The sequence below is a fragment of the Neolamprologus multifasciatus genome, chromosome 7 (assembly GCF_963576455.1).
Source record: "Neolamprologus multifasciatus chromosome 7, fNeoMul1.2, whole genome shotgun sequence".
Taxonomy (NCBI): Eukaryota; Metazoa; Chordata; class Actinopteri; order Cichliformes; family Cichlidae; genus Neolamprologus; species Neolamprologus multifasciatus.
In genome coordinates, this window is record NC_140445.1 from 5,383,276 (window position 1) to 5,404,106 (window position 20,831).

The following is a 20,831-nucleotide window of genomic DNA, read 5'->3' on the forward strand; positions in this document are numbered from 1 at the left end:
TCAAAGAATTTGCAGCATGATGAAACAAAAAAATACCAGAAGTGGAGCAGTCAGTTTTCTGATTTTATTTAAATTTACAGAGTCAACTTTGAGGCCACTGTTCATTTACTACAGTCATTTAAGCTGTTCCTTCTAAGGAAAATCTTCAAGATTCTGATAAAAAAACTCTTTCCTTTTACATTTACATCAATCTCATGTCTATACAGCAAATGTCAAGACCGGAAAGACCTAGAGCACAGGTGTCGAACTCCAGGCCCCGAGGGCCCGTGTCCTGCAGGTTTTAGATGCGTCCTTGACACAACGCAGTTGATTTAAATGGCCAAATTACTTCCTTAACATGTGTTGAAGTTCTCCAGAAGCCTAATCGTGTGATTCAGGTGTGTTGACCCAGGGTGACGTATAAAACCTGCAGGACACCGGCTCTCGAGGCCTGGAGTTCGACACCCCTGACCTAGAGCAACCACCTCTTTAGCTAAAAGTAGCTTGGAAATGAAGTCCAGTCCTAATCAGCTCCATACAACAAACATCATATGCACTGACAAATTTCATGAAGCAAAACACTGTCTTAATGGCTCAGTCACACTAGATTAAAAATAGTGCAGAATGTTTTCAGAAGACCAGGAAGCTCTGGATAACCACTTTCGATTGCAGTGCTTGCATGGATTGCCTTGTGGGAGGCAGCCTATGCAATGTTTATGTAGATGATTCACCATTTTCACCAGTTTGCTGCAGTTTATTATTGATGTTTTATTGCCATCTTGATGAAGTCGCTTTGAAGACGCGGTTGACTGCGAGTGGTTACCATCTTGGTCGCCATCTTTGAAGCAACTTTTGAAATAGTTGCAAGTTTACTGTGTACGGTTGTGCGGTGGTCTCCAGCCCACTGTTTCCCTTGGTGTGACTCAGGCCTGATCAGGTAACTTAGCAGTCCATTTTCTTTTTGCTTTATCAGCCACTATTACCAACCAACCATCACCAGAGTCCTGTATCACAGCTAAATTACAGCTAGCTAGCTAACCATATCTTCCTTGTCAGTATAGTCCAACTATAATTCATATAAGTAGAAAAGCTATTTGACTAGCTTTACAATTTATTCCACAGCTTAAGTGATTGATGTATAATGTAAAATAGCACCAAGTATGGGGTAAACTTTGCTTATTGCACATACTAAGACAAGCGGTACAGTTGCTACATCATATCACAGTTTTGGCCCTGCTGGTCCGTGCTGCATGCTAACACAGAGCTCCTTAATGTCTATCAAGCAAAATCAAGCATTCAATATTTTACTCAAGGACACTTGGACAGGACACACTGTCTGCCAGCTGTGAGGATCAAACCTGAGATCTTCTTTATTGTGCATCAAAGACTTTAAAGGCAGATATTCTTAAATTAATCCTAAATTCATCAACAAGAACAACATGGAGGCTATGAAGCTGTAGACAGCACTCAAGCAAAGACCCCAAAGCTCCTGGTGACAGAGCTGCAGAGATAATTATAACAACGCATCCACAGAGACTGATGTGTAATGTGTCAGGGTGTACACTATAGCACTACATTCACTGCTGGCAAAAATAGGAAAGCGAGGCCTCGTGCTTAATGTCATAATTACAAGAAAAGGTCACCACTATCTGAGAAGACAGAAGTGTTACACAGTCACAACATGCAGCTTTTATCTCCTTGGTTTGATAGAGTGAGGGCTAATATTGATGTCAGTGAGCAAAAGGACATTATTATAACAAGACAGTTTTTGTCCATCACAGGACCATTGCTGTCTGTGAGCATATCTAAAATAGTGGCTAATGCTGTATGGATTATTTTGTCATTTTTAGATGAGATCAAAATGGATTAAATGGCTAAAATGTTTATATTTTTATACACTGTTCCTGTTCCAGACGTTTATTAAACCTTATTAGATTCAAATTAAACATTGTCAAAGTTTTAAATAAGAATATGCCAAAAGCTCAGGCTTCAAGCTGCTCTCAACAGGGACATTTATGATGTCAGATAGGGAATATCCCCAATATGTTCTTCTAAGGCACAGCCGGCTTTTCAGGCCGTCTGTTAATGAAGGAAAGGCCAATCAGAGGACAGCTGCCTTAACTCTTTCCTCCTTGGATGCCTACTATGGGTAAACACTTGTTTTTTCTTTTTTGAACTCAGTGCTTTCTGTCATATTTTAAGGGCTGTGTGTGAATCAGAAGTTAATGAGGTTACTCACACCACATATTATATATTGAGGTGTCATTAACGGTACAGAGAAGGTTGTCAAATGTTTTTACAGGTGAAAGAGTTAAAATTAGGAATTAAAACAGCTTGTTTCTGATAGAAGATGAACTGAGAGGATACACAAGGATGATTTTGAACTGTGAACCATGCAAAGCTACTCTAGAATTTGCGATTATGAAGTCTCTTCTCGTAACTGTAGCATCTTAAATGGTAACTCAAGACACAAAATCTAAAATGGGGCCGTTTCTCTTTCTTTGATGACTGTGCTGTGCTCTCAGACCACACCTCAGGTTGTACTTCCAACCTTTTCTTGACTGCTCGCTGTAGACTCTGTGTCCCTTTTTTTAACAGTCCAGCAGTAAGTTTGTCTGCCTTTGTTTCACTACAGCTGTGCTGAAGCAGATTCTGGTTTGGACTAGCTCAAAGCTCCACAGTAAAAGCTCGTCATGAGTGTGGCCATTTTCCCACCAGAGGTGTGCCTGTAAGTCCAGTGTTTCTTCACACTTTGCTCCTCTTCGAGTGGCTCTCTGCTGGAGGAGCCGCTCGCTTGTTGCGATGGTGAGGGAATGTTGGCATCAGATCTGGTTCGCAGGCTGGAAAGAGAAGCACAGAGGCACAGAGAATGACTCACGGCAGGTCGGAGGACAGACAGACGTCAGCTTGTGCATATCCGCAATCTTTATACTCACGTAGAGGTTTCTCTTTGAAGTACGAACTCTCCAAGCAATCTTTAGCAGTAGCTCTGAGAATCAGGAAAAATACAAGAAGTTAGTGATGCCTCGTATGCAAATTCATGCGACTCCTTCATTTTCCCCACAAAAGAAGCTTAGCTTTATCAGAGCTGTAGTCTAGATTCCAGCCAGAAACCAGTAGAGCTAAATGTACCTGCGCTGGGGGTTGTACATGAAGAGCAGGTTAAGCAGTCTGTGTCCAGCATCAGACAGCCAGGTGAATTTGTTCTTCAGGTTGTTGTATGGCTGCTTCCTCAGGCTGTACTGACCGATGAGGGGAAGCTGAGAGAAACCCTGCAACACACACAACAGTAGGGCTGCTCAATTAATCGAATTTTAATCTCGATTACGATCTGGGCTTTCAACGATCATTAAAAATGACTGAGCCGATTATTAGCCCCTCCCTCGTGCTTTACTCTCGCGCTGCTCCGTGTGGCAAATCGAGCGCACCTCTCTGCATTTCGAACACGTGTCACAACAATTAAGAGCAGCGGTCTCCAACCTTTTTTGCGCCACGGACCGGTTTATGCCCGACAATATTTTCATGGACCGGCCTTTAAGGTGTCGCGGATAAATACAACAAAATAAAACTAGTACCGGTACCGAAAAAAAGAAAATTTATTCATAACACACGTGAAAAGACCCAGGAAAACCGAGTTAACGATAAAAACGATAACAAAATAACACTGAAAACCGATAAAAACCCTGAAAACTATACATTTCACGCCTGAGCCTCAACTCTCGCGGCCCGGTACCAAACGACTCGCGGACCGGTACCGGTTCGAGGCCCTGGGGTTGGGGACCGCTGATTAAGAGGACCCGAGGGAAGCTCGGAAAGCTAAGCAGAAGTTATTTGGAGAGGAGAGTGACTGCTGTTGGTTGAAAAGAGGTAAAAAAAAAACTACTGTGGTGTGGAAACATTGTGGGTTCGCGGAGTCAGACGTGGATCAAGTAGACACAGTGTGTAAACTTTGCTACTTTGCTGCACCACAGAGCAACACTGCAAAGTTCACTAAACATAGATGTTTACATTTTTCATTTATTTCTTATATTGCAAACATTTGCACTGTTATCAGTATTTGCACACTATTTTATATTATTTTTTGACAATCTTTAAAGTCATTATTCAACACATTGTTATTGTTAAATAAATATCGTCAAATAATCGAGATCTCAATTTCAGTGAAAATAATCGTGATTAGGGATGGGTATCGAAAACCGGTTCTTGTTGAGAACCGGTTCCCACTGTTTCAATTCCTTGGAATTGTTTGCCATTTTTGCAAACGATTCCCTTATCGATTCCAGTCGCCCCGAATGACGTCACCACGTTGCGGAGCGTCATTTACCTGGCAGGAAACACGGCACCTAAGCAGCTCAAACGTTTGGTTATACTTTACGAGAACGGATGACAACAGGGCAACTTGCAATACTTGAAAAGTAGATATTTCATTTAAGGGAGGAAACACTACGAATATGCAAAAGCATTTGCTCACAAAACACACGATGACCTTAAATGAATGTCGTGTTTTTAATAATAATAATAATAATAATGGATTGGATTTATATAGCGCTTTTCAAGGCACCCAAAGCGCTTTACAATGCCACTATTCATTCACTCTCACATTCACACACCGGTGGAGGCAAGCTACGGTTGTAGCCACAGCTGCCCTGGGGCAGACTGACAGAAGCGAGGCTGCCATATCACGCCATCGGCCCCTCTGGCCAACACCAGTAGGCGGTAGGTGAAGTGTCTTGCCCAAGGACACAACGACCAGGACAGAGAGCCCAATTCCGCTCCAGACTCGTGAATCTCAACCCAGCAGCAGCGGTAACGTTTGCACGTCCTCTCCCGTTAATACGGCAGGTAAATAATCAACTAACAGTGCATATTATGTTAGCGCGATCTGCCTTATTACAAAACCTGCCATTACTGTGCATTTAGGGGACCATGATGAGAGAAACAGACAGAGTCTGGCTCAGATGCTGGCAGTTCTCGCTGCAGTCTACCGGTAGCGTCTCTTTTCAGGCCAGGATAGACGAATGTCACCGAGCAGTGACTCAGTTTGTGGTCAAAGGTTTGCACCCATTTGCCACAGCAGATGCCCCGACTTTCAGTAAGTGAGTGTGTTTAATTGTAGGCAGGAACATTACTGGATATTCTTGTGTTATTGCTACAGAAGAATATTTATTATATTATTTTACATTTACAATTTTCTTTCCTGGGGACCCTGTGACACCCCATTGAAGAGCCATAGGCTGGATCTGTTAAGATCTCACTGCTGGGTTTGTAAGGCCATGTTACTCCTAAATTTTATCTTGTTCAAAGCGAAGATATAAAAAAAAGTTCTAAGCTAATCGAACTTAGGGTTCTCCTTTTTTAAAAAGAATCGATAAAGTATCGAATCGTTAAACAGAATCGAAATCGTGAAAATCTTATCAATACCCATCCCTAATCGTGATTATCATTTTTGCCATAATCAAGCAGCCCTACACAACAGATCTCATTTCTCAGCTTTGTGCAGACTGCAACCTATTATAGACTAAATGAATAACTGAGGATTTGTATCAATGTCACATGTCTAGATATTAGAGTATTAGATGGAAAGTCGGTTCTTGTAGTTGGAGGCAGAAGAAGGAAAGACCTGAGTGATTTTACCAAGGACCAGACACTGAGACAGTAAGGCCTTTGAGTTGTGCCAATCATCGGCTGCTTTTACCTTGTTTTCCCTTAATGGGTTACAAAAAAGTAGAAATATATCAGTTTAAGACTGCTTTAGCAATAAAAGCTAAATGCATCCAATTCAATAGTTTAACATCAGACAGTGTGAAAGCTGAGTCTTACCGGCCAGATGTTTTCATTGGGAGTTCCCAGCAGCTGAACGATCAGGTCGACCTGCTGGATCTCAGAGGTTCCAGGCAGCAGAGGTTTGTGGGCAAGCAGCTCAGCCAGGATACAGCCCACTGCCCTGTAAAAGAAACACCACGTCTGGCTTTAATTTCCTGACGGATCCTCAAGGGATATGAGGCCTTTTTTCTTTGGCACAGAATTTATTAACTTAGGACAATTATACATATCATATTTGTTTAATTTAGTTTCATCTACTGGCAGACCACTTTAGTATGAGGGTAAACAAAGCTTCAACAAAAATAAGCACAGCCTCCATAAAGTGAGTGCTTTGATAGTACAGCTGTAATTACTATCCTATAATTAAACTTTCCTAAAGAGATTATGATAAGAACGCAGTGTCGGTAGAGTGGTTAAAAGCTGGTTATTAGATGCTTTTTCTCGCTATTAAAACCACCTTCCTTGTGCAGTATACTGATCCTAAGCGTATAGATTTCACGTGTATTTCCTCACCACATGTCCAGAGCCGTAGTCTGAGTCTTCGTCCCTAGGAGGAGCTCTGGTGCTCTATACCTGCACGAAGGAGAGCATATTAGGATAGCGGCCCGAGGTAATGGAGCTAATAAGGGAGGATTATTGTGAGGGGATTACAAGGGAGTTTCCACTGAGGCTGCACCAGCACAGCAGCACGAGGGTTATATGCAGGGCACAACACCCACACAGAATACCTCAAATGAGTTCGACTAACTGGGTAAACACTCACCACAGCGTAACTACTCGTGGTGTCATGGGTTGCTGAGGAATGCCGTACATCCGGGCCAGACCGAAATCAGCTGTGTGCAGAAAATAACGAGTGCTGATCAGTTCAACATCAAGTAATCTTGATTTTATCTGATTTCAATTTATTTTTAATGGGTAATCAAAGGTAGAATGTCTAAATATCACTTCTCCTGATTACAGTGGGATTAAACAGCAGAAAAGTGCACAATGTTAGGGTTAGTGTTGTGTCTGAGAGTCCAACACACATCGGGAACAAGTCTGACTTATTGCCGGCTATGCGAGCCAAGCTATGGCAACGGTTGTATAAGGATCGAATGTGTCGTAGCAATGGGCCAGACACCCCATACTTCTGAAGCACCTCCCACAGGACACTCCGAGGGACACAGTCGAATGCCTTCTCCAAGTCCATAAAACAGATGTAGGCTGGCTGGGCGAACTCCCATGACCCATCAAGTATCCTTGAGAGGATAAAAAGCTGGTCCAGTGTTCCACGACTGGGACGGAAACCTCATTGTTCCTCCTGTATCCGAGGCTCGACTAACGGATGGACTCTCCATTCCAGCACCCTGGTTTAGACTTTCCTGGGGATGCTGAGGAACTATAGGGGGATGATGACCCCCTTATAGTTGGAGCACACACTCCGTTCTCTCTTCTTGAAGATGGGAACCACCACCCTGATCTGCTAATCTAGAGGTAATGCCACACAACATTATAGAGGCGTGTCAACCAAGACCGCCGTACAACATCCAGAGTCGCCTGACGTTTTGCTAGAATCTCTTTTTGGAGTCCGTAAGATTTATTTAGTATGTATTTATAGTACCAAATCACATCAGAAGTTCCCTCAAGGGACCTATTATTATACGGTAAAGAAACCTGCAATAATAATATATTTAGATAATGTCTATATTAGAAAAATGTTTTTTACCATTATTAATCAACAGTCAAACCTTTGTTGTCTAGTAAAATTTAGTAAAATTCCGATAAATAATAATAATAATGGATTGGATTTATATATCGCTTTTCAAGGCACCCAAAGCGCTTTACAATGCCACTATTCATTCACTCTCACATTCACACACTGGTGGAGGCAGCTACGGTTGTAGCCACAGCTGCCCTGGGGCAGACTGACAGAAGCGAGGCTGCCATATCGCGCCATCGGCCCCTCTGGCCAACACCAGTAGGCGGTAGGTGAAGTGTCTTGCCCAAGGACACAACGACCAGGACAGAGAGCCCGGGGATCGACCTTCCGGTTACAGATGCGCTTCCCAACCCCCTGAGCGACGGTCGCCCCGTATAAATACTACTTCCTACTTTCATCTCCGTAATATTAACTGTCTTCGTCCCTCACTCACACCACACAGTACCGCCATACTTGTCACATCTCGTCTGGATTACTGTAATTCTCTTCTCTATGGTTTACCTCATGAATCCCTCCATAAACTGCAGTTGGTTCAAAATACAGCTGCTCGTATTATTTCCAGAACTAGATCTCCATTGGCTCCCAAATCACCTCCGTGTCAATTTCAAGATCCTGCTTCTCACTTTCAAAGCGCATATCTATCCGATCTTCTCCATACATACTCACCCCCTCGTACACTCCGCTCTTCTTCAGCTTCCCTTCCACCTGCTCGCCTGACTACCATTGGACTCAGAGCCTTTAGTTGTTCTGCCCCGACACTTTGGATGCACTTCCACTTGCTCTACGGACCACACACTGTCTCACCACTTTTAAATCACTACTCAAATCCCATCTGTTTAGAATTGCATACACCTGAGCTGTCTTAGGCCATTTTTACCTTGCTCAGTTTTTATATTTGCTTTTATACTTTTATGACTGTTTATGTCTAAATTTTATCTACCATGTTTGCTATATATACATTTTTCTTATGTTTTTTATGGTATTGTTTACGTGCTACTGTAAGGTGACCTTGAGGGTCTGAAAGGCGCCTATAAATAAAACGTATTGTTATTATTATTATTAAATAAAATAATCTGACATTTGAGTCAGCAAATACACTTAGAGGCCACTTTTTTAAGAACACCTTGTTATTACTGGGTTGGACCCCCTGTTTCCCTTCAGAGCTGACATAAATCCACCTCTGTGATGGAACTAGAATTAATTCCTTAATTCCAGTTTTCTTCTTCATTTTGTGTGAGAAATTCCCAGTAGATCACCAGTTTCTGAAAAATACCCAGACCAGCATGGCACCAATAACAATACATCATTAAAATTGTCTTTCTTCCCCATTATGGTGCCTGATTTTAACCCAACAGGCCATCTTAAACTTGTCTACATGATTTAAAAAACACCTGTTATTACAGTTTCCCTTAAAACTGACAATGAAAAAAGTGTGTGTGTGTTTCTTTTTTAAATCATGGTGGCAACAACACTAATAGATAAAAAAAAAAAAAACACTTCAGCCATCACTGTCACTGTGTGACAGGTCAAAGTTCAGCAGTGGCAGGGTTTGGGAGGCATGTCAGTAGGAGTATAAGGTGATTACAGTAAAAGCTGCATAAGAGATATGATAACAGAGGTGACTCACCAATCTTTACGCAGCCTTTGTCTGTCATCAGCAGATTAGACACCTTCAGGTCTCTAATAACAAGATTAGAGGAAGATCATTACGCAGCACAGCTCTGCTCTAACTCGTCCTGCAGCAGGAGCATGTCTTTTCTCTTGGAAGATTTGTTCAGGCTTAGTCAAGCTGAATGGAGAGAGTCAGTAAATGGCTTCTTGCCTTTCACCTCAGTCTATGATCCCAACACTCTAACTGGTAAAGGAAGGCTCACATTCATTCTGACTTCACGGAGCAGGCTCATCTCAGCTGTGGGAAACCTAAAGACTGTTTTCTTATAGCTATTTTTCACTTGTCTTTAGCGTCAATTCATTTAAATTTCATCAGCAACAGTCATCCCAACAAAATCTATATTGTAAGGTTAAAACCCTACGATGTTAGTCAGTCAGCAAGGAGGAAGAGTTCCCTTTAACAGGAAGAGACTTCTAGCAGAACGAGGCACAGGGAAGGGCAGCCAATGACTGTTTGAAGTGAGGTTTTTAATGAAGCTACATGTGCATATGAATGGGCGCTATTTTTACCCAGGAAGCTCCTGAAAACAAGGTCTGTGTGACATCTGACTGTAGACACGACTTCAGGCAGAGCATCGCCAGTCTATAGGGAAAAGTAGCTGACAATTAAAGAGCTAGCTATGTAGCTCAAGCATTCAGCATCTAACACAGTCAGGATGATCAAGGACTGTGGGCTCATTTGCTTGTGGCAGGAGGTGGCTCCTCAATGCCTCACCTTCCTCCCACCACTTAGCAATTTTTACCCCTTAACACTTATTTCTACTAGTTGGGACTAACAGCTGTGTGTGCGACTATAGACAGTAGGAAAGCTGACAATCAGGCACTCAGTTCGATCTGAACACACAAAAATCATGCAAACATTTTATCATTTTAATTTATACTTGCTTATAATATCATCATATAAAAAACAGACACGGCCACAGTGACACCACCGATTTTGAAGGTGCAATGTTATTGTTCTAGCTGTCACAATGCTGTGTTGTTGTTTTGAGCGGGGTTAAATTGAAAAGTGATCCCACGGAGTGAGGAGTGCTAGGATGTAACGAAATGCTAGCTAGCTTGGTTAGGAACCATAAAATTTACAGGTACAACAAAAATGTTAAATTCTCTGATTTCATTTACAAAACCCAAAAACTTGTTGGATGATCTGAATCTCATAGCAAACCAGATTATTTGTCAGATAATTGTGTTAAAATACTCTAAAAGGCACGAACAGCACAAACACAGCCCAGTGGACAGAAGGGGAACTGCAGTCACTGGCAGTTCTGCATTAGAGTAATCTTAAGTGTAAGGTCCACTACTTTACACTAGGGCTGCCACAAACGATTATTTTGATAGTCGACTAGTCACCGATTATTTTTGCGATTAGTCAACTAATCAGATCGTGCGTCCATTGGACATAAAATGTTCAGCTTATTGCACCAGCAGCATCTGCTCTTATATAACTATCATTAGCTTACAGCTTTAAGTGTTTAAGGTCTGTGCTGACTAAAAATAAAGACAAGATGATAGTTTATTAAATTTTAATGAAATTTGCAGATTGTTTCGGTGAAGTTTAATAAACTCCCTGCTATCTAAAATATAACAGGACACCGGAGTATATTCTCGAGCATCTCAGACTACTGATAATCAGTTGTCTGCTTGATGTTTATTCAGCTGTGTAAAAACTATAACTTCTCTCAGCCAAACCGATTTACTCAGGAACAAATAAAATACTAAAACAAAAGCCAAACAATAACATTTTTAAGTTATCTAAGTGACTTATATATGTTTAACCTGAGTAGCGAAAGACGGCGGTGGGTTTGAAAATGATTTGCAGGGAGTCCGGTGTTCTCACGGCTCTAGTGAGCCTAGCCCCCGGCTAGCTATCGAGCTAGTGGGTAACAGACGTCTCTGAAAACGTCGGAGCGCTTTTGAAAATATGTGGTGTCTTGATAAACTGAGCAGATATTTGAGGTTTACACAGTTACATTCTCGCCTGAAAATATGTTAAACGTTTATTTTGTGACCCAGAAAGAATAATAAGAGCAATATTAAAACTAACTAGCTGCCGCCATTGTTGGAAACTGAGCTGGGCTGCGCTATGAATTCTGGGACACAGCTTCTTCTTCTTCTTCGGGGTTTAACGGCAGCTGGCATCCTTGTACTTGCAGTGCTGCCATCTTCTGTTTCAGTCCGTTATTACACTCTTAAATCCTACTACTTATTCCTGCGTCTTTTGTGATCTTACAAATCTTCAAACGACGCGTCGACTATTAAATCCGTCGTCGACGATTTTGATAGTCGACCTAATCGTGACTAGTCGACTAATCGTGGCAGCCCTACTTTACACTTAAAATTATTTAATTAAAATGTCAAATTTTAAGCAATTATGATAATAACGAATTAAAACTTCAGCTGGTCCTCGTAATGGTGTGAGACCAACCTGTGAATAATGAAGTTGTGGTGGAGATACTCCAAACCTCTAAGCAACTGGAGAACGATGCACTTAACCTGGATCACAACAAAACAGAAAATAAATAATGGAATAACTGGTTGCATCAACTTCTGCTGTACATGAATATGGAGGCCATGTAAAAAGCAAAACATCCATTTATACACTCACATGCAGACACAAGAAAAGAATAGCAATCACTTCAGGTAGAAATGAACTTGCAGGAATGTATGAGTTTGATTTACCTGCGCCTCTGAGAATGGCGTCTGCATGTTTTCCAGCAGACTGGCCAGATCTTGTTCACAGTAACTCATCACCAGAAATAGGCTGAAAAGATCCAAAAAGATTTAAAAAATTTATGTTAGACAGTAAAACAATTAAATTAAATCCAATTTATGTATACAGCGCCAAATCACAACCACAGTCGATTCAGGCGACTAAGGTCACAAAAACTGGGGAAACAAACAATGAGGATAATTCCTTATCTATATTATACACCAGTTTAACCACCTGAGCTTAAGTCTAACTTTTAGTTAAATCAGTGGCATCTTTCAGACATGAGTCTTCTTTTTTCAGGGACCTGATACAAAGTGGACATAAACTCAAACTGTAGCAATGTCATAGACCCTTCGAAAACAAGCAGACTTTTAGGATGACGCACAACGTGACGAGGAGAAAGGTTTCTTTGGACTGCCGGTTTGCGTGTGTGACCACAGTCCAGCAGATTTCTATACCACCGCTCTGAAGTACGAAGCAGGATTTGGTAATCAGCAAGTTAACATCAGATTTAACCCTGGGTGTTCATTTATACTAAGGTGGTTTCCTTCTTACCTGGTTACATTGCCATGGTAACTTATTCTGCAAGATCTTCATATACAAAACCAGAGCCTACCGACCAATCTCTTTTTGTCACCATCTTAGAGAGATTTTGCACAAATAATTAGGGCTGCACGATTAATCGTTAGAAAATCGCGATCTCGATTCATACTTATGTGCGATCTCATTTCCAAATGACAACGATTTAAAAAAAAAAAAAGACGACGACGACGATTGTACCGCATTTTGATCCGGGACGTAACCTGCATGAAAACAAGCGCTCACTCTTCCTGCGCAACAAATGACAAGGGCGGAGCCTTATACCACGTGATACAGAAGCTGGCTGCTAAAATTGGCAGGGAAAAAACAACGGAGAGCACGTCAGGGATGACGAGAAAGTAACAGGAGAAAATCCTTCCCGGTCAACCACCCAAACATCAATAACGGGAACCTTATACAGCGCTTCCCTATACCCGTCGAACTCCCGCAGGCACAAAGAAATTACGGAGGCTATTACTTATCACCTGACCAAAGATATGGCTCCATCAACACTGTGCAAAACGAGGGATTTAGGAAAATGATCAACACCCTAGACAAACGCTACACAGTGCCGTCCCGCAACTATTTTTCTATTGTTGCACTACCTGCTCTATACACGCAGCGTCGAGCAACGGTGGAGACGGAATTTAAAGCAGTACAACATTTTGCGGCAACGACAAAATGTGAGACATTTGTTGTTTTATGTTTATTTATTGTTTTTATGTTCAGTCTCAACTGTTACGAAGTTGATGTGCAGTTAATAAGCGCAATAAATATTTATATTGGAAAAGAATCGTGAGAGAATCGTGATCTCAATTCTAATCCAAAAAATCATGATTCTCATTTTATGCAAAATCGTGCAGCCCTACAAATAATAAAAGGTGTCCAAAGTGTTTAGAGACTGTCTAATGTTTTTGTCTTTCCTTGAAGAGCAACAATAAGAAAAACAGACCATTCACAAGAAAACGTATTACTCATTTTTATTCTTTAAGACTTTTTTAAAGCTATTTTGTTATTTTTATAAGCCTTAACACAGAAAGAAAATCCCAAAACTTGTGCTTGATAAAATTATATTACATTTGTAAGTAAAGCTTCTTACTGGTTTTAACTCATTTAACACTATCAGGGTTGACACAGAATCTATAAAGTGACACAGTTAATGAATCCTGCGTAACTAAGTCCTAATGGTCACTCAAAGCAATGAGTGGGTCCTGGGTATTTCCATCTCTTTCTGGTGTTATAGTTTCTCATTGTTTGTAGGATAGTTCATTCTGCTGCCAGCAGACATGTCCATGTTTGTTATTTGTTACATGCCACGACACTATTCCCTTTTATGTGACTGTGAAAATGAGAAACATTGAATTCATCAGCTTAGCCTCATTAAAAAAGTCAAAGTAAGTGAAACATGATTTTTTTTTAAATTGCTGGCTATGCTGAACTGGTTTGGCACCACAGGGCCCAGGCATAGTTAAGAATATGAGTAAAGAGCAGCTGATGCAACTGGCCCCAAAGGCCACAAATTGCAAGATCAACAGAAGCAACAATAAGACTAGTATCAGATCAATCTATATACTAACGCATTTATTGTGGGTGTGTCCGTGCAGTACCTTTCTAGCTGAGTGCCGACAACCACCTCTTTCAGCTCCACTATGTTGGGATGTCTCAGCCTCAGCAGCAGTGTGATCTCTCTGAGGCTGCTGATGGGGACCCCTGACAGATGAGGAACAGATGTCACCGATCTTTTCAGTTGATGGTGGTGCAAAAATTAGATTTTTTAAAATTACATCTAGCTCTAGATCAGAGATACCCATAAAAAAAAATAAAGCATGCGATGGTCTCACCATCTTTCTCTGCGTCCATTCGCACCTTTTTCAGGGCAACAATCTCATCTGACTTGGTGTCGCGGGCACGGTCTGCAGTAAGAAAAGGGAATTGATTATTTACAGAGCATGTCACATGGACAAACTGAAGTGTTAGTCCTCAGTATTTCCTCTGCTGTCTAACTTACACACAATGCCGTATGTTCCTTCTCCTATTCGGTTGAGTTTCTCAAACTCTCTGACACTTCTGCAGCTCCCAAACTGAAGAGAGAAAAACAAGATAAAGAAACTGGGACTCAGTGAACACGTCACAGCTTTCAGTCCTGTCAAAAGAAGCAGTTTCTATCAGGTTTGCCAAAATAAATTCATGAAACGGTTAAATGGATTGGCACTTCTCTACTCTGTCTTTGTGCTTTCTTGCTACAAGCCTCATTCAACCATTCACCTAACCATTCATTCACACATTCACACTCTGATGAATGCATCAGGAGCAATTGAGGTTCAGTCTTTTGCCCAAGGATATTTCTACAACCATTCATGAAGTGTGAAAATCCTTTAGATTTAATGATGCTAAACTAAAATAATTAACAAGAGACAAGTCAAGGGAGCTCCCACTGACTATCAAACCACACTGAGTCAACAAGAAGAATTGACTTTCAGGGCACTTTACCATTATCTATATGGGACAGGACGAAAAACAAAACAAAAACCCCACAAATTAACTAAAAGCCAACAGGCATTAGACGGCCATTCTTGGATGTCTTGAGATCACTTTTTCAATCAGATCCTAAAAGGCATCCTGGATGCCGGGGGAATCACTGGAGGAGGTGGATTTGGGTGCTTGAGCTTGGAGGCTTATGTGCCATTTAAACCAAGTAATGAGATTGGCTGCTGTTGGAGACAAACGAGGCAACAAAGTGCGCAGACTTCACCTTTAAAGGCGCCTCGCTAATTAATTAATTACGTCTATGCAAAGTGCACACACAAGCGGTTTATTTACCGATAAAGTCTAGATGGGGAGCATGCCGCATGCAGTTAGCGTTTAGTTAGCATTATTCAGTTTCAGGGCTAAAGTGTCGTAAATACTGACTGAAAGAAAGCTCTACAGCGAACTTTATTATTTTAAATGCATGCCGGTTTTTTTTAACAGAAGAGCTAGACTTGTAAAATTGTGTCAGTTGGTATTCTGTATGTAAAATGTCGTGGCTGATGGCAAGAGTATAATTAAACAACCACGGTCATGAACGGACCCACACGGAAGGAGCTCGTTCTCTTACCCTGTAATTTTGAGGCACTGTGAAAGTTTTATTGTCCTTAAGAGACTTCAGCTTTATGGGGTCCGGTTCGTCCTCTCCAGCCGCGTCCATTGTTTTATTTAAATGCAGTTTTTGGACTAAAATAAGTCCCGAAGAGAGCACATCTACAAACAGCAGCACCTCATTCAGCCGCCATTGAGGTTTGTTTTGGTAAGGGGAGGACAACCAACAGCTTTCCCGGAGTTTGTGAACGGCTTCTGCGTCCCATACCTGGACCGATATCTGTCAATTCCGGAAAAATTCATTTTTGGAAAACTGTAAAACAAGGGGGGAAATGAAATAATTGACATTTAAAGAAAAACAGGCCACATACAGCCAGCAAGAAACGTACAAAATATTAGTGAATTAAATATGCTATACGGCAATACTATCTGATGATTGCCCTTTTATTATAATATATAGTTTTAAAACTATATTTTATATTAAAAAATATCTACATTGAAATATATTTATATAGAAAAACTGACTGAATGCTGTATTTCAGAACAGTCAACAATGCCGAAAATAGGCCTTTGGAGGTCGACTACACTTTATGACTGGACAACATACACAGGTCTTAGTAAACATTTTTTTCTGGCTGCAGTACATTTAAACTTTCATTTTAAAAACTATATTATTTTTGTGGTGGATGCCCAGAAATGTTTTATACATACAGGTAAAAACAATTGATTAATAAATATTTTGGGATGTGAAGGAATGAATTATACATTAACAGAATAAACAGATTAACTCTCCTTCACAACAACAGTGTCACAAGATGAGGATGGGGGACCCATGGATACACAATCTAATATCATCATGTTGGTATTGTTCCTGGATCAGTAAAACTAATGTTGGCCCATGTTCAATACTGCAGGTGGCCAATCATATTGTAGTGATGTCATATTTTTACGTTGTGGAAACATTCACACCACACACCAATCCATAACTCTAACCCTATCAGATAGACCAAGCCCAGACACCCTGCAGAGGAAGATAATTTCCTCCACGCGTTAAAAATAAGCCTATTGTATCCAGTAAACTTTGAACTGTTGGGAGTTTCCAGTCCCTGGCCAGTTGCGTGTGTTGGTAGTAATCCAATCTTCTCAAGCTTGGCATGAGTAGCAGATTCCAAGATATCCTGGCCTTTAGTACTTTGTCTAGGTCAAGACTTTTTCCACTTTCAATTAACAAACCAATTGTGTCTTTTTCCATTACACACTGTATTGTAAATACCCATATCTCTACTTCTACAACAAGATAACCCAGAAGTGCATCAGCAGTTCTGGTAATAAATAAGGAGCTCATAAGATCAGTTCCCCTTTGAGTCCAGTCTGTTGTAGATTGATAATAATAATAGTAATAGAACACTGTAAAACTCGTACAAAGGAGAGTGGACTAAAGTCACCCTCTTTTGCAATTAACCTAATTACTGGATATGTTCACCTGACTGAATGTGACCACTACAAGCAACCAGAGAATAAGCTGCAAACACACAAAATGCCCATAAAATCAGAGTCCAACAAAGGAGCTGCAAAGAGTCTCAAAACGACTGTGAAGCATCAAAAATAACCAAAGACCTACAAAATTGCTGCAATGGGAGGATAAAAATGACTTCAAAGAGACAACAAATTTGTACAAAGAGACACAACATGGCTCAACATAGGTCAAACATGCACTAAACCATCTCTTGCCCTCACAATTCTTCAAATAAGCACATTATTTAAGAAGTAAAAGTAAGTTGGGCTAGTGTAAAAGATTTGCCGGTAAAAATGATAAGCTCAATACTGTTCAGCACTTCATAGCTGCTCTCACACGCACACCAGTGTCATGATTCAGTTTCGGGGTGATTCTTCATCACACTCAGCAAATAATCAGTCATCTCTCCTTCCAGTTTACCTCTTGTGATAGACATTTGGAGTTACTGTCTGGTTGGTAGTTTCTTCCCCACTACGAAGGGTGCAGACCCAGGCCGCTGCTCTTTGATGGCATCGGCTATCGTGATTTTGGATGGCGTGGCGTAGATGTCGTCCCGTGATGGAGCTGTGATGAGTATGATGGGCGTTCGCTGCGAGGAGTCAGTTGATTCTGTCGATTCAGTGTTTGGTTTTAAACTGGGGGGGCTCTCTGAAACTGGTAGGTAGAAAACCATTAACTTAGCCTCCTACCCTCGTAAATGCTCAAGTGAAGTGACAGAATATTACTATAACGCCTGGTAAACAGTCAGTAACAGTTTACGTTAGAGGCCCATTTAAGTCATATTTTTAGTCCTTGTCTTTGGATTTAAAGATGTCCAGATATTTCCAGGAGCTTCAGGAGTAGCTGATTTAGGTCTGTTTTCTTTGAAATGACAATTGCAGTAATTACACATTTGTTATGCAGTCGAATTTTGTTTTTATTGGACATCCAAGTGAAACCTTTAAAGATAAAACATCATTATTGGCTGTCATTGGCCTACTACCAGTCAGACCTGGTAATGACCTGCTCAGGTGACGTATGCCTGCTGCCTAGAAGATATCCAGTGCGTTTGTTTGTATATATATGTCACACAGTGGAAATTTGTATTTGTCTTGTATATTGTTTTTATTCTGATTTTTAGTGTTTATTTATGAGTGTCGTTTTATTTGCATGGTTTTATTCTGTTTCTATTGAATGTTTTTTAGTGTTTTATGTGACATGGTTTTTATCCACTGTGGACTGGCTGCACATGGGACAAATTAGCTGATAGGGAGCACCTGCTGAGGCAGGGCTGTGTCCTGAGGTGGCCTATCAGCTGTGTAAAGACCTTTTAAAAGCAGGCTAGCTGAGCACTGAAGGTCTGGAAGGTTAATGCTAGATGGCCAGCGTGACACGGCGACCCAGTCCTGGCCTCATGGAACGGCAACAGTAGGAGACAACACGTGTGATTGGCAGCAGGGCAGGTTTACCTCTGCCTGCATTTGTGAGTAGGGTCTCTACTGTTGTTTACTGGGTGCAGCTGGGTTGGGAGAGGGTCGCCATGGCCATGAGCCAGGGCCGCTTCTGGGAACGTTGTTCTGGCCCCTATTTGTTTGTTACAGGACACCGACGCAAGGGGAGCTGTGGCGGTGGTCGCATGATGGAGTCGGGGCTGGGATTTGATGGGCCAATGGAACGACAAGAAGATGGGAGGCTCTTCCTTGGCTGCCGAAGATGAGGCTGGCGTGGACTCTGCTCTAAAGAAGGAACTCCTGGCCTGCTGATGGACCCATAATGAACATGTGAAACATGAAATCTTAAATAACACTGCCCCTAGCTATTTAACTAAGATCTTCTAACCAGATGCTCTTAATGCAACCTAAGTCTAAGTTGAAAACCAGAGGCGACCGTGCCTTTGCTATTGTAGCTCCTAGACTGTGGAACAACCTCCCTATTGCCATTCGCTCTTCTGAGACTGTTCAGTCTTTTAAATCTCGTTTAAAGACCCATCTTTTTACTCTGGCTTTGATGTAAGATAGTTTGATTATAATTTGGTTGGTTTCTATGTTTGTCTCGTCTTGCGTTGCATTTGTCTTATTTTATTTTTATTTTATTTTATTTTTTAATTTGTGAAGCACTTTGATCAAAACTGTTGTTTTTAAATGTGCTATATAAATAAATTTTGATTGATTGATTGATGTGATGTGGCATAATTATAGCGGGGGGGGGGGGGGGGGGTTCAGTGAATGTAGAAAATGGTAGTTTTATGGGTTTTAGAATTGCTTTATTTAGTTTTAGTAGATTGACAAACATTTTATTACATACATTTTAAGGGTGTTTTTATTTGTGCTCCCTGGCCTAGTAATAAACTGTTTCTGATCAGACCTGCTTCCTCTCTGTGCCCGTGGTATCTGACATTCTGGCGCGACTGCTTTAATGTTGTCAGTTTGTTACATTATATACACTTACGCTAACAGCACCTTTTAAATTGGATTGTAATTATGGTACTTAGAGTTGGCTCTATGCCAGCAATTCAATTCAGTTGTATTAATATCGCTCCAAATCAAAACAATAGTCACCTCAAGGTGCTAAAGATCATACAAATATAACACACAGGAACCACAATTAAAGCTACTGATGATCATCAACAAATATGTGGTACAGAACACCTTTGTCTCAACTCTTCTTTAACAATCTGTACACACACAGTCTTGTTAGATTAATCTAAGTACAAATACTTGAGCCACCTGCTGCTGTTTGTGTTTATTTGAAGAGTTTTTTGAACTGCTACAGATTAGATCAAAGCGGATGTCTTATAACTGTTTCTTTCAGTCAATCTGTCATAACTAAACTGTCATCACAGTTATCATAGACCTCTGACCACTGCACACAAAGACAGGTGATTTCACATTAAATACTACTGTCTACACATTCATCATACATTTGGAGAACATGGCTCCATAAATTTATCAGTCCTAACGCCGATGAGATGATCATGTCCCTTACCTGAATCTTGCCTCTGGCTTGCTCCAGACCCCATCAGTCTTCAGTCAGCTGAGGCACTGTTCGTCTACATCCACAGACATGATGCTTACAATTTAGCGAGTCTACACAAAAGCACATAAAGCACCAAAGCGCATTTACGTAGTCTACACCCACGTGGCTTGGCTAATCAGCTTCTTTTCTTCTCCGTCATTCCCTCTGTCTGGTTGAGTGACACTAATCCTGTGCACTGGCTCAGAGCAGCAGTAAGGAGGGCTGGATTTAAAGGGAGCACAGGATTAAGGCTTATAAACTCTTATTTAATTATAATAAACAATGACAAAATTGTGCATTTAATTTCGGCTGTTATGAACAAGCCAGCACTACCACTTTGATAAAAAAAAATACTCAACAAGAAAATGGAAGATGCCGCTTTGATGCATTTTTTTCTGCTAGTTTATGGCAACGCTAGCTTTGCACGACAACCTTTTATCTTTACCTTTTATATGTTTAACTATAGTGCTGCTATACTACTTTTGATCAAGGTCTATTGCGCACTATCATGGCTCTATTATCTTTATTTATTTATTGTATACAGTAGAGAAGAAGGAGAGCAGGTGGGAAATGGGCTCTTCCAAGGACAGACTCAAACCCAGACCTTTGCTGTGGCCTTTGGATACACGTGGGTCGCCTTCTTAACCCAGCACCCCACTTTCCCTTTCTGAACCAAACAGGAAAATAATGTGGACATCGACATTGGTTGTGTTGTGCTAGAATCTACTGCATTAAATATTACTGTGAAGCCGCTAATGGACCACAAGACAGCCCAATTATGC

General features: G+C 41.0%; 1 protein-coding gene across 6 annotated transcripts; it reads right to left on the bottom strand.

The window, feature by feature from the left end:
- Positions 1-165: 165 nt before the first annotated feature.
- On the bottom strand, positions 166-20,216 carry cdk10 (cyclin dependent kinase 10). 6 transcript variants are annotated; one of them, XM_085164753.1, is made up of 15 exons: positions 20,020-20,216; positions 17,476-17,709; positions 15,559-15,819; positions 14,470-14,542; positions 14,303-14,374; positions 14,069-14,171; positions 11,852-11,933; positions 11,598-11,665; positions 9,129-9,181; positions 6,566-6,635; positions 6,316-6,375; positions 5,800-5,923; positions 3,112-3,251; positions 2,916-2,968; positions 166-2,819 (listed from the first exon to the last, which is right to left on the bottom strand). In XM_085164753.1, exons 3-15 carry the CDS (start codon positions 15,646-15,648, stop codon positions 2,725-2,727), a joined length of 1,083 nt encoding a protein of 360 aa, XP_085020879.1. In that variant the 5' UTR covers positions 15,649-15,819; positions 17,476-17,709; positions 20,020-20,216; the 3' UTR covers positions 166-2,724. The 6 variants fall into 6 exon arrangements, with proteins under 6 accessions (XP_085020879.1, XP_085020878.1, XP_085020877.1 ...); XM_085164752.1 differs by having other exon boundaries at positions 15,559-15,852; XM_085164751.1 differs by having other exon boundaries at positions 15,559-17,156; positions 17,226-17,709.
- Positions 20,217-20,831: the final 615 nt, after the last annotated feature.

Excerpts from the sequence above, each read along its gene's own strand:
- cdk10 (XM_085164753.1), bottom strand. The coding sequence starts at position 15,648 with ATGGACGCGGCTGGAGAGGACGAACCGGACCCCATAAAGCTGAAGTCT. Across the intron at positions 6,636-9,128 it reads CAAAGGCTGCGTAAAGATTG|CTGATTTCGGTCTGGCCCGG; the intron begins GTGAGTCACCTC and ends TTCTGCACACAG. Across the intron at positions 2,969-3,111 it reads ATGTACAACCCCCAGCGCAG|AGCTACTGCTAAAGATTGCT; the intron begins GTACATTTAGCT and ends CCTGATTCTCAG.